Raw genomic sequence first — 14,493 nt, forward strand, 5'->3', positions numbered from 1 at the left:
AAACAAAGGACCTACTGTAAGTTAGGGTAGAGACCATGTTTAATCTCATGCAAAAAAAAGTCTGTGAGAGAAAGATTTGCAGACTGTTCAATAGATTGTCCTGTCAAAGGTAGGTCACTTCTAAAATTCCCAGTAAATGATTTCTAGAGGTTTTTGTCAATTTCTGACGTGCTAAACTATTACTAATTATTTTATAACAATTTAGCATGCCCCTCTACTAACCTCATATTAATTGAGAGACGTGCAAGATATTTGTATATTTATATTATTTTCACCGCAGAACCATTTAAAATAAACTAGACAAAAAATGAAATTATTTAATGAATATATATTTATACCCTACTGTTCAAAAGTTTGGGGTCATTATTAAGATTATTTTTTGAGCATTAATAGTTTTATTCAGCAAGGATGCATCAAATTGATCAAAAACTGACAGTAAAGACATTTATAATGTTACAAAATATTTCAATTTCAAAATAAATGCTGTTCTTTTGCACTTTCTATTCAAAGAAAAAATATATCAAGCTTTTGACAAAAATATTAAACAGCCCAACAGTTTTCAACATCGATAATAATAAATTTTTCTTGAGCAGAAAATCAGCATATTAGAATGATGATGATAAAACATATAAAAATAGAAAAAAGTGATTTATACCATTATACTATTTTACTTAATAGGTATTTTTATTAAATAAATGCAGCCTTGATGAGTATAAAAGACTTTCAAAAACATTTTAGACAATCTTACAGACCCCAAACTTCTGAAGTCATCTCAAAGACTATAGATATAGAAAGACGGTTCACTCCTATTACTTATAAATTGGCGAAACTTTAACGTGCAATATGGCGAAAGTCATTGCATCACTGTAGCTGCTGTTAGAAGCTCCGGTTCCCATAGAAACCTAAGACTCGCGCTAAGGACTGCACATGCACATTGGCTCGTCTAGCCTGAAAAATACGCTTTTTTAATGCTATTTGATCATAAGAAACAACATTTATGGGACAGTTAATGTTAGATTTAGTTGCTGATTTGAAATGTGTTATTTAATTGTGAGTTCAACAAGCAGGTTGAGATTCCAGGATTCCCCAATTCAAATAGATAGTCTTGTAGGTCTTGTATGTCTGAAATAGCTGCCCGGAGGCATTGCAAACATGGCCGCTGAGTGAACAGACTTTCCTTGAAAGGGACTTTGGTCATATACTGTACATGCTAGGCTAAAATTTTGATATTGTTAATGCAGACATTAAAGATCAGCAATAATCATAAAGGGAAAAAAGAGAGCATTCCCTACACATGAGCGCTCAAATGAGCTGTACCTTAAGTCTCCTGTATTTCTCTGTGTGTGACAGCAGGAGGAACTCAATAGCACTGCACTCCTCTGATAACTGTGTCTCGGCCAGCTCTGTACCAAACGCCTGCAGCATCTGAGCAATGTCTTTAACCATAACCGCAAAACTCTCAATGGCCTGTAATGAGCAAAGAGACTGTCTAGTTTAACAAGATATTTCTGTGCATTTAGTTCATATATCTATTGCATCATTCTTTACTGTTCTCAGGACGATCCAGTCGCTGTGGCAGTAGTCAAGAGTTCCTCCAAACTCTGAGGTCAGCTGGTTCTCATCGATGTACCGCAGCAGATCTGTGACAGAGCTGAGCATCACCACCTTAATAACAGACACACGTGGGGTCAAGGTGGCGCTGCAGTTCACAACGACTGTAAAATGACAATTAATTGAAGTTGTGATGAGTCATACAGGCATTTTGAGCATGAAGTCCTCTTGACTGAAGCGGAAGCCGAGATCTGTGACGGTGCGCTGGAAGAAGCTGGTCGGTCTCAGCACCAACACCAGGTGCAGGTTTCCAGGGAATGAGGCCTAAGACAGAGAGAGATGAAATCAGCCTGGCAGACACACAATGACAGACCACCTTAAAGAGGCAGATACAGCCATGCTTAACTCTTAAAACATGAGGGATATAAGGAAAAATTGAAAATTATGTTTACATGTTTATCGAAACCTGACTTGTATGGAAAATGTTACCCTCCATTCATTGTTTACTTATTATTACTATTTGTGACCCTGGACCATAAAACCAGTAATAAGTCAACAATAGCCAACAGTATGGGTCAAAATTATAGATTTTTTTTTAATGCCAAAAATCATTAGGATATTAAGTAAACATCATGTTCCATTAAGATATTTTGTACATTTCCCACTGTAAATATATCAAAACTGTATTTTTAGTAGTAATATGCATTGCTAAGGACTTCATTTGAACAACTTTAAAGGCAATTTTCTCAATACTTAGATTCCAGATTTTCAAATAGTTGTATCTTGGCCAAATATCGTAATACACCACACGTCACTGGAAAACTTATTTATTCAGCTTTCATGTGATATATAAGCCTCAATTTAAAAAAAAAAAAAACCCTTATGACTGGTTTTGTGGTCCAGGGTCACATTTTTCAATTGCCTTTAATGTTTAGATTTTATTGTTTTACCTTCATAACAGAATCAATGTTAAAATGAGAATCCATTAAAACATGTTTCACATGTTTAAAACTATGATGAAATACTATTTCAATTATTAATTTCAATTCTTTCCACCTCGATAAATTCCATGACCAAATAAAGTTATCAAAAGTAAGTGAAAAAGCTAGCTATGAAATGAGCCTCAGCAACTCTGCCATTGCAATAAATAAATAAATGGTTAAACTGTAATTTTCACCATTTGGAGTTAAAAGTAAACATGCGAAACTTGTACTTTTTGTCTGTAATATTGTGCAAGTTGTACTTTTAACAGCGAGAATGCTGTCTTCTCTATTAGAACATCTGACCATTTGCAAGTTCACATGATTTGACTTTTGGACCGCACTGTATATGGGATACCTACAGTACATGAAATAAACTTCAATAAAAAGCATAAATTCTAAAGTTCAAATATTACTCATTGAATTGAATCTGATTTTACAGACACATCAGCACACATCAGTCACATCGACAACTGACAATAAGTCTGGAAAGACAACAACAAGCTGTCAATCAAATTGATGAGACAACACTAAAACACTTAAACTAGTTAACATGATAAGATCACCAGCCTGTTTAGCTGCTCTCAATGACATCTACCTTAACTACACATATTCTAGAGAAGACACGAGCTGACTGGCATGACCAGCATTTGAAACAAATCTGTCTAACTAGCCTTATTTATTACTTTGGCAAACAGAAACAGGATATCGCGATATAGTTTATCTTAGCACAGTTTACAGAAAGGACACCACTTGACATTGATTCGTCCTTACGTGTTTGTAAACAACAATAGCATTACCTGCGACAATATTCACTCGGATATTGCTTATAGCCATAATAATAAATTTTCGGACAGACTACATGAATAAATAACGTCTTCGCTACCATATAACCAGGACGAATGACTAAGCTAAAGGCGTCCGTCGCGCCGCAGTGTAGCGCTATGAGCTCGCGCTGCCGCATTGAGCTCATCTAAACTTCAGTCCAACTCTTTACCGTAACTACTCCAGACACATTACCGTGGAGCGGCGGATCCTCGGAAGTCCTCGCCTGTGGTTTCGCTCACTCATAGTTATCGATGTTTTATGGGGCTGTTTTAAGACCTCGCCCATCCTGCTGTAGCAGACCGGTGCCCGGCGCAGTGGACGGTCTGCAGGATTCATCGCCGCAGCGTCAGGAGGGTGGCAGCACCGTCTCTCCTGCGGTCTCCTCACCTCTCCCTTGCCCCAAGAGCGTCATCATGTAAAAACCTGCGCATGGTTTGTGCTAACTCATGCATTCCCCTTGCCTCGCAGTGAGCTCAGGTTTCGCACCCTGTTCTGCAAGCTGTTTTTAAAAGCACATTTTAGTCAGAGCTGCCGCATTTAGCTATTTATTCAGGCTAGAGCTCAGAGAAATGGACTGTAAGCACATACTGTACTGTATCTGCGCTGATGCACTTCAGCACCGCGGACAGCGACAAGACCAGTTTAGCACAGCACCGTGAATACAGACGTGTGATGCATTCAATCCCCAGAGGACACAAGGGTCAACGATGCTCAATTATTTATTTATTTATGCATTGCTTGCCTAGCTCTATTAAGCTTTTCAAAAATACAATAAAAATGCAATTCATGCAAAAAAAAAAAAAAAAAAGGCCTTGAACATCTACGCTGCAACTATTTTCTGAATTAAGTAAATGCTAATGTGTTAAATGTCATTATGTTTTTTGGTTTTTTTAAGAATATCACCGATTTGGAACTTTTAGGAAAAGGCACCTTAAAAACACATTGATAGTCAAAACAATTGTGAAAAAAAGTATCTTTAAAAACACATTTGAACACTTAACACTATAAGCCTTTATGTATAATGCATTATACAAGTATTTTTAATGCACTAATTATGCCTTTTAATGCACCTTATAATGCATTGTATGGTCTCATGAATAATTGTAACCACATTTATAATACATATACTTATTGAACACACCTTCAGAAAGTATGAACTAAAACAAATTGCAAACAACCAATTTCAGATGTAACAAGGAATCTGCAAACATTATGATGCATTTGAACTTTGGTTACAATTATTTATTACAAGATATAATGCATTATAATGCACATTATGAATACTATAATGCATTATACATAAAGGCTTTAAGTAAAGTGTTATAGATAGATAGATCATTCTAAATGACAGAACACTTCATACCATTTTACTTCAATAAATAAATTATTATAGATAAAGCACATTGTAATCTCTCACCGCTATCCTTGCCAGTGCTGTTTTGATTGAGGTCCAAGTATCTAATCTTCGGTCTAAAATGATGATGAATTTTACACCAGGTTGTCGTGCTCTGAAAACATGTGAAATGCATCACGTATCACAGTAACAAAACATTGGCATGACATTGTAAATATGTAAAATGTACACTGGCATTTGTTTGCACTGTAAGATGGGATCAGTACACTGTACACACACACATATTCTTTCACCCTAAGGTCCTGATTGTATTGTGTCTCCAATGTGACTACACAGATCTCTGCATATTTAGAATTCTAACAGTTCTGCATTGCACATAGTGAATACATTTATTTGAACAGCTCAATTTGTGTAAGGGCTTTGGCAAGGCTTTGTGTGAAGAGAATACATAAGGGACTATTGCTGTACTGCAATGCAGTGAGATGGAGAGACTTGTAAATATTAGACACACACCTCGGGATCAGTGTGAGGTATGAAAGAACTTTGGCCAGAGCTTCTTCAGGAATGTCACTGAAAGCAGAGCATTCTGGGAGAGTGATGATGACACTAGAGTCCTCACCACATCCCCCTGGAATTCAAATAAACACATGCAATTATTACTTTCTAGGGATAAACTCTGTGGCACAAACATGAAGTTTGTCTGATATGTTGAGACAAGCCATTAGTCCACATGTATTACGTACTTTACGTCTCCAAAAGATAGTAAACAGAAACTGAAAACCCCACCTGATAAATAGGCCACTTGTTTCTCAATGTAGCCGGCCACTTCCTGCAGACTCAGAGGCACCGTGACCTCTGAGGAGACAATGAAGATGTGCCACACACACATGAATAACACAGCCGCGAGCTTTAGGTCATGTTACTATGAGTTTGTGTGGCTCTGTCACAGTTATGTGAAATTTTATGAGCAGCACCACCCAGTGTTTATATGTACACAGTGCAGCTGTAATTCACAGTGCTATGTAAAATGCATAAGTTACAGTCTGTTAATGGACTCCTCAGTAATCTTCACAACATTAGTAAGTCGGAATGAGTCTAAAGCATTCATGTCCGCAGAGCCATCAGGACTGAGACGGTACTTCGGTTTCCTCTGAGCCTCATCTCATGCTACAATACACTGAAAGTAGAGGTTGACAACAGAGGATGTGTTCAAATTACACATACACCAACACTGATCTCCAGTGACTTCGCCATCAACTCACTTCCTGTGTCTGCGGCAAACAAAAACTAATGAATTCCGCAAGGGGAAATGCAATACGCTGTAGAGGATATTGATTGTTTTAGGTCTTTATCAAGTTACAAGTCCAGCTTTTTTATGGGGCTGCTATAAGGCTCCCTACATTTAATACTATAACCATGATTGATCAAAAAACAAACAAACACACAATTACATTTATGTATTCATACATTTATGCTTTTTTCCAAAGCGACTTACAAGAGAGGAACAAAGCAATTCATCAAAGAGCCAACAATATATGTAATATACAATGCCATAATGCGTGTGACAGAACGCTAACAAAATGTAATGTGTAAAAAAACCTGCTATATAACTATTAACCTATTATAATAAAAAATGAATGCTGGCGTTAAAGTTTAATGAGTTTCCAACAGGTACAATGTCGCTGGGGCAAAGATGAATGTGAATGGGTAAGTCTCGACTGAATATTTAATAACACTTGTTTCGATGGTTTAAAACATTAAATACTGTATATAGTATATACACACTTCAAAATCGAAATGATTGAGACTTTTGGGCACTCTTTTATACAAGAGATAGTATATTTCCAAAAGTTTTGGGACACCCCTCCAAATCATTGAATTCAGGTGTTCCAATCACTTCCATGGCCACAGGTGTATAAAATCAAGCACCTAGGCATGCAGACGCTTCTACAAACATTTGTGAAAGAATGGGTCGCTCTCAGGAGCTCAATGAATTCAAGCGTGGTATAGTGAAAGGTTGCTACCTGTGCAATAAGTCCATTCGTGAAATTTCCTCACTACTAAATATTCCATGGTTAGCTGTTAGTGGTATTATAACAAAGTGGAAGCAAATGGGAACAACAGCAACTCAACCCCAAAGTGGTAGGCCTTGTAAAAATCACAGAGCTGGATCAGCGCATGATGAAGCACACAATAGCTCATGTCAATAGCTACAGACCTCCAAACTTCATGTGGCCTTCAGATTAGCTCAATAACAGTGCGTAGAGAGCTTCATTCTAAGCACCCTCAGATTTGCAAATTTGTGTCCGAGCTCTGAAGAGTGTCAAATGTATCTATTTACAGCGTGTTTTTGCAGCGGTGAGTAATGTAGCCAATCACAGATAGTTGTTGATCTCTCGAACGCGATCACAATCTCGCCACTCAAAATGCAAGAGTTTTTAGGCTATTCAGTGCTGAGTTAAAGCAGGCTTGTGAAACCTCTCATTAACAAACAAAGTCAAGACACAAAGTAAGAGATTTATTGTTGACAACTTCATTTTTATAACGGAATTTGTGAGATTGCGATGAACTGACAAAACAACAGCATTTTAGTGATCATAGCGATCTTGGCTCACTTTCGAGGCTACAGTCTGTAATATTAATTTAATAAAACTATTATTGCTAAGAGGACCGACAGCCAATTGCATGCTGCAAAGGAATTGACATCTAAATATAAATGCCACTCTGCACGAGACAGAAATATCCTCCTGAGACCCAGAATAGAGGTTTTGCCTCTGTAAAGGACATATTGTAGCGAATTTCTCTGACAACGTACAGTTTTAAGTCTGGATATTCTTATGAAATATAAGACACTATTATGAAAATATTATTACCCATTAATAAAGTATTATTACCCAAAAATCCCATTGTTTGTCTATTCATGTCTTTTAATTTTCTCAATAAATGGGTTCTGGTGTCCTCTACAGAGCAGAGGATATAGCATATAACATAGGAATACTTTTTTTTTAAAAAAAAAGAGATATTTGTTTTTTATGCTCCAAACAATGTAATGACCTGAAAAAAAATTCACAAAACCTTTTTTTTTCTGGTTCTCAGGAAGATGACATGTTAAAATACTAGTAACGCATTAAAGCAATCTAAAGGCAGACTAATATTAATAGACAATTTGTAGCAAAATGTTTTTGAAATGACAATTATTGGTAAAAGTGATGACTTGTAAATAAATAATCATAAATTTCTCACTGTACACTGCTATGGTGGAGCTGTTGCTTAGCCTATCTGCACTTTACTAGAACACCCTCAGTAATTTCAGAAGCACCCTCAGTGACTTGATTCTGGAACCGGGCCTGCCTTACGTCACCAAATGCAATGCAAAGCATTGGATGCAGTGGTGTAAAGGACGCCGCCACTGGACTCTAGAGCAGCGGAGACGTTCTCTGGAGTGACCAATCACTCTCTGTCTGTAAATCCAATGGATGAGTCGTATTGGCGGTTGCCAGGAGAACGGTACTTGCCTGATTGCATTGTGCCAAGTGTAAAGTTTGGTGGAGGGGGGATTATGGTGTGGGGGTTTTTTTCCCAGGGGTTGGGCTTGGCCCCTTAGTTCCTGTGAAAGGAACTCTTAATGCTTCAGCATACCAAGACATTTTGGACAATTTCATGTTCCCAACTTTGTGGGAACAGTTTGGGGATGGCCCCTTCCTGGTCCAACATGACTGCGCACCGGTGCACAAAGCAAGGTCCATAAAGACATGGATGAGCGAGTTTGGTGTGGAGGAACTTGACTGGCCTACACAGAGTCCTGACCTCTACCCGATAGAACACCTTTGGGATGAATTAGAGCGGAGACTGTGAGCCAGGCCTTCTTGTCCAGTGCCTGACCTCACAAATGCGCATCTACAAGAATGGTCAAAAATTCCTATAAACACACTTAATTCCTATAAACATAATCCTTGTGGAAAGCCTTCCCAGAAGAGTTGAAACTGTTATAACTGCAAAGGGTGGGCCCACTCCATATTAAACCTTACGGATTAAGAATGGGATGTTATTAAAGTTCATGTGCATGTAAAAGGCAGGCATCCCAAAACTTCCGGCAATATAGTGTATACATACTTTTAGTAAATTTTTTGTGAGATGTATTTAAAAAAAGATGGTCTAAACTAGAAAGCAGCATTAAATATATTTCAACCTTCCAATAATTTACAAATTCATCATGTATTATGTATCATTAAGTAGGCCTATTATTATATATTATGCAAATATACAATGCAATAATAATAGCATGATTATAATAATAAAAATAGAGTTTAAGGTCTGTGAAAAGATTAATAATGAATATAATTAATTTTATTTATATATGAAGACATTTTCCTATTTTTCATAGAGCCTGTTGAGGCACTAATAACTGGAGTATTTGCTCATCGTGCTCTTCCATGTGACTTCAGGCTGACATTGTTAACTTTAGGCAGCATCGCCCTTCTAAAACAACACAGATAGAAACCACACGTACACTCCTTTGAGGGTGTGTCCAGACTGAGATATCAGCCAGTCTGTGCAAAATAAACACATTAAGGTTCCATCCATGTGAGCATGTCTAAAGGCCTGTTCACAACACAAAGGGATAGTTCTCCCAAAAATGAAAATTAGCCCATGATTTACTCACCCTCAAGTTATGTGTATATGACATTCTACTTTCTACTAAATAAAATCGGAGTTATATTAAAAAAGTCCAGGCTAATCCAAGCTTTATAATAGCAATAATAGTTGCTCTGTTTTTGAAGTCCATAAAAAAGTGCATCTGTCCGTCAAATAACGTGCTCCACACAGCTCTGGGGGGTTCATAAAGGCCTTCTGAAGCGAATCGAAGCGTTTGTGTAAGAAAAATATCCATATTTAAAATTTTATAAAGTGGAAAAAGTGTTGAAAGTGCCTCTCGCAGTTCAAATTGCTTACGCTATGTCTGACGAACGTATCTGGTAGTGTCAGCAAGTGTAACTGCAGAGGCACTTTCAACACTTATTCCATAAATAGAATACTGAAGGCGATCGGCCGAAACTATACTTTATAAAGTTTTAAATATGGATGTTTTTCTTACACAAACGCGCCACTTCGCTTCAGAATGCCTTTATTAACCCCCCAGAGCCATGTGGACACGTTATTTGTGTAGCCCACATCACAACTATAACGAGAAACAATATCGTTGGAATCACTTTCAGAATGATTTTTTTCAGCTGACAAAAGATTAAAAACATTGACAGCCAATCAGAATCCATCCTGCTTTAAAGAGCTTGCGCATTTTGCGACAGGTGACAAAAGTGCAGCGCATGGTATAAACAGACATCCTCCGTTGGTGTGTACGCAAATATAGTTATCGTTATCTTTATAGTTATCGTTCTTGGTGTGAACGGGCCTTTATAGTAGTTCATCCTTTAGTCCTTGTCCACAAATCTTTTTGTCTCCTTTTTGGCCTTCCGTCCGCTTTTTGAAAATGCTCTCCAAAGTGAGATAAATTTGAAAACGCTGTTTTTGCATTGTATTGTGGACTGTGAAAACAGGAATATATTGGAAAACGATGACATAAGTTTAGTCATGTTACACACATTGAACCAATAGTCATGTTTATACCAGTATTGTGCCTGTTATGTACTATTCACTTTCACACAGTTGGTAAACTATGTTACTTTGCACACTTCATATCACAGTCCTGCAAACTACAAAAATGTACTCGCATTTGCTGTCTCGCAGCAAAACATGAAAGCAGTTGCGTTTTAGACCAAACATATATTGGTAAGTGAGAGCGACTTGGACACATTAGTGAATGGTGAGATATTTTGCTAAATGAAACGATCCTGCCAGAAGAATTGCGTGATAACTTGATTATGTCTTGTTCCGTCTGAATCATCTCAGAGAGCTTTTATGAGGGTTTATGCATGCTTAAATGCTTAAAAACACTAGCGTGGACAGAGAGCATTTTGAAATTGATCTATCCGGATTAATGTAGAACGCTTCTCACTAAACAAACCTGTATAGGTTTACAAATCTAAGACTCAGTATACACAGACTGTGATCTGTCTGGTGAGAGACAGGTTTGTCTCGAATATACTCAGAAAAAAGCAGTGTAAAAGTGTGATCGATGTGTTTATATTTGATTTATAAAGGCTTAAGTATATTAAATGCATTAATGGTGCATTTTAAGAAAGGCTGCTAATTCAAACTGTGCTGTTCCCAAAGCACAATACAATGACCTAATGAGTACACTGTAAAAAATCTACTTGGACGTTTAAGTAATTTGAACTTAAATTACATTAAACTGACTTTAAAAAATTAGTTGAATCTTGTATAACTTCTCAAAAAAAGTTGAATGCTTAACATATTTTGGTGAGTTAAAGCAATGTAAAAACATAAGTTGACATAACTTATTGATCATATATTTTTTTACAGTGTAAAATAACCATTTCTGAATTTTTCACAAACATCACTGTAGATATTTTTACTAGATGCTTGAATGTTAAGAGGATTAGTTGCCTGAGCTTTTATACTGTACATTTAGAAAAGCATGAAAACCGCAGACAGTGGTAAGATAAACATGTTTTTTAGATTCATTAAAGGGCTAGTTCACCCAAAAAAGAAAATTCGGTCATTAATTACTTACCCTCATGTCGTTCGACACCCGTAAAACCTCCGTTCATCTTCGGAACACAAATGAAGATATTTTAGTTGAAATCCGATGGCTCAGAAAGGCCTCCATTGGCACAATGCACTGTACACTCTCAAGACCCTTAAAAGGTACTAAAGACGTCGTTACAAAGTCCATCTCACTACAGTGGTTCTACAATAACTTTATAAAGCAACGAGGAATATTTTTTGTGCACAAAAAAATCTAAATAACGACTTATATAGTGATGACCGATTTCAAAACATTGCATCATGAAGCTTCAAAGCGTTATGAATCAGCGAGTCGAATCATGATTCGGATCGCGTGTCAAACCGCCAAAATGCTGAAATCACGTGACTTTGGCGATTCAAACCGCTGATTCATAACGCTTCGAAGCTTCATGATGCCGTGTTTTGAAATCGGTCATCACTATATAAGTCGTTATTTAGGTTTTTTTTTTGCGCACAAAAACTTTTCTCGTCGCTTTATAAAGTTATTGTAGAACCACTGTAGTGAGATGGACTTTGTAACAATGTCTTTAGTACCTTTTATGGGTCTTGAGAGTGTAAAGTGCATTGTGCCAATGGAGGCCTTTCTGAGCCATCGGATTTCAACTAAAATATCTTCATTTGTGTTCCGAAGATGAACAGAGCTCTTACGGGTGAGGGTAAGTAATTAATAACAGAATTTTCATTTTTGGGGGAACTAACCCTTTAAGCCCAAAAGTATTTGTACACTTTAGTTACACTTACACTTATATGTCAATGTATTACATATCAAGCCAAGTGGAAATATTTCAAGTAAAACTTTACACCAAAAAAATAAATGTATTGGTTGTCAAATGTTAGGTTAAAGGGATAGTTCACCCAAAAATGAAAATTCTGTCATCATTTACTCACCCTCAAGTTCAGGTATTCAAACCGGTATACATTTCTTTGTTCTGCTGAACACAAAGGAAGATATTTTGAAGAATATGGGTAACCAAAGAGTTGTGGGGCACCGCTGACTTCCATAGTATGGAGAGGAAAAAAATACTATGGAAGTCAACAGTTCCCCACAACTGTTTAGTTACAAACATTCATCAAAATATCTTCCTTTGTGTTCAGCAGAACAAAGAAATGTATACCGGTTTGGAACAACTTGAGGGTGAGTAAATGATGACAGAATTTATCAATTTTCAACTATGCCTTTAATGTAATGAACTACACCTGACTTCAATAAACATCACCTTGACACAGTGAATTTAGTTGTGAGAAAAGCTCAAACATCAATTTGCATATTCCACTTATTTTTATCTATGACATTCTTAAGTGTGGCTTAAATGTCCAAATACATTTTGGAGCCATTTTGTATAAATGTGGGAGCATCATGAATGAGTAGGATGTGCTAATTTCCATTTATGTACTGTAACATGCAATGTAAATAAAAGCTTTAATAATAAATATATACAAATTATTTAAATCTTATCTTAACATTTAAAGCCAGATCCAATGTAATGTGGCTGTGGGAATGAAGGGGGTGAGAGTTCAAATCTGAGGATTAACAACAGAGCATTCGAAACACAACAGTTCAGCTTTAAAAAGGAAACTCAGAACTCAGAAAAAGTCACTAGCATCTGATTTTCTTTGAACAGATTCGGGCATGCACCAGCATGGATATTACCTAAGCCTAGACAGGTGTTCACAATGGCTCTGTTGTTGTTGTGAACCTGTCTCGGCCTGAGAGGGACTGCTGTCTCGTATTACACAGCATCATTACAACAGAATAAACACCTTTCCACAGCATTACTTTAACACAGACGTGACACTCACACTCACAACAACACCAACATGGAGACGGATGCCAACGAGCCGGCCACACTGCCAATGCTAATCCTGCTGCTGCAATCACTTTGAGGAATCCGAAGCATTATAAAAGTAAATATTACATAACACACAACAGAACTGAGTGATTCAGACCTGGATCTTTAAATGCCTTTAAGTGATGGCTGAGTAAAGACACAGCGGCTAAAAATGAAGATGCTGAGTCATTGTCTGAAGAACATTCTCTGGGTTTAAAGCTGAATTAAGAGCCAGAGAGCAGGGCAGAGGATAATAATAATAAATCTGGTGTTCTACTTCATGTGTCGCAACGTGCCCCATTTGTAAAATGGACAGTGCAACTTCTATTTTCATCCTTCAATCTCATACTGGCCCAAATTCACATTGCATAATTATAAAAAAAAAAGCTTAGTGTATCAGCCCATCAAAACACTCTTAATATTGAGATTTCATGAAAACATTAAGCTTTTCAATAGAAAATGTTTTATCCATGCAGAATACCCCTGATATTCCCAATGCATTTCATAACAGAAATATTGAGACTTGCACATATTTCATCAGATTATAAAATATCAAATCTAGGTTGTGGCCAAAACAACAAACAGCATACATAATCCTTACAATACTACATAAAACAGCAGTGAACATCCTGACAACCTGGTCGTTTTTAAAGACATGTAAACATATACTCACGTTGCAGCGTGCTCTCCAGCTCCGAGCCTGCCTGCAAAAGGTTGTAATAGCCCTCCATGTCTTTCTTGGGCTCTTGAGGAGAGGCCGAGCCCATTCCCTGGCAGTTCCTGGAGAGGAGTGACTTGACTCTGGGCCGGTCAGGCCCTCACATCCTACTCCACCAAGGATTCATTTCACTACCTCCACAGATCAGTTCCCAGCTGAGGTTTCAGTTCCGTGCCTATGAACTCCCCAAGTCACCTTGAGCATCCGCAAACTCCAGCAGCACTGACAGACCCACCGCTGGAGGAAACAGTATCTGGAAAAATCTACTGTTTGGCAAACAGCCTGCTACAGCTGATAGTAGCACTGCAATATCATACAAACAGCTTGCAAAAACCACACACACATAAGGGAGGGGAGAGAGGATGAGGTCCTGTCCCAAAATTGAATCGGATTAAAAGGGTTTCCTGTCCACAGTGCTGATAGTCTGTCCTCTTAAAACACACCACACACACACCCCATCCGGCTGCAAACTCCTGCGAGTTAGAGTGCGTCAGATCTGCATCGCTGTTACTCAGACTATTGACACTCTGCCAACTCCCTCCCCATTGACTTTCTCCACTGTAGAGT

General features: G+C 37.6%; 1 protein-coding gene across 1 annotated transcript in view; it reads right to left on the reverse strand.

Moving 5' to 3' along the window:
• Positions 1–13,975, reverse strand: part of mcf2a (MCF.2 cell line derived transforming sequence a) — a gene marked incomplete at its 5' end in the record, with an annotated part of 38,417 nt that extends 24,442 nt beyond the window's left edge. The window contains 7 exons of the mRNA XM_079838538.1: positions 1,318–1,467; positions 1,549–1,665; positions 1,756–1,875; positions 4,777–4,867; positions 5,227–5,341; positions 5,500–5,568; positions 13,882–13,975. Coding sequence (XP_079694664.1) covers positions 1,318–1,467; positions 1,549–1,665; positions 1,756–1,875; positions 4,777–4,867; positions 5,227–5,341; positions 5,500–5,568; positions 13,882–13,975 — 756 coding nt within the window. The remainder of the gene's footprint in view (positions 1–1,317; positions 1,468–1,548; positions 1,666–1,755; positions 1,876–4,776; positions 4,868–5,226; positions 5,342–5,499; positions 5,569–13,881) is intronic.
• Between the last annotated feature and the right edge of the window lie 518 nt (positions 13,976–14,493).

This window comes from Gobio gobio, assembly GCF_949357685.1.
Source record: "Gobio gobio genome assembly, chromosome: 16".
In the NCBI taxonomy this organism is placed as follows: Eukaryota; Metazoa; Chordata; class Actinopteri; order Cypriniformes; family Gobionidae; genus Gobio; species Gobio gobio.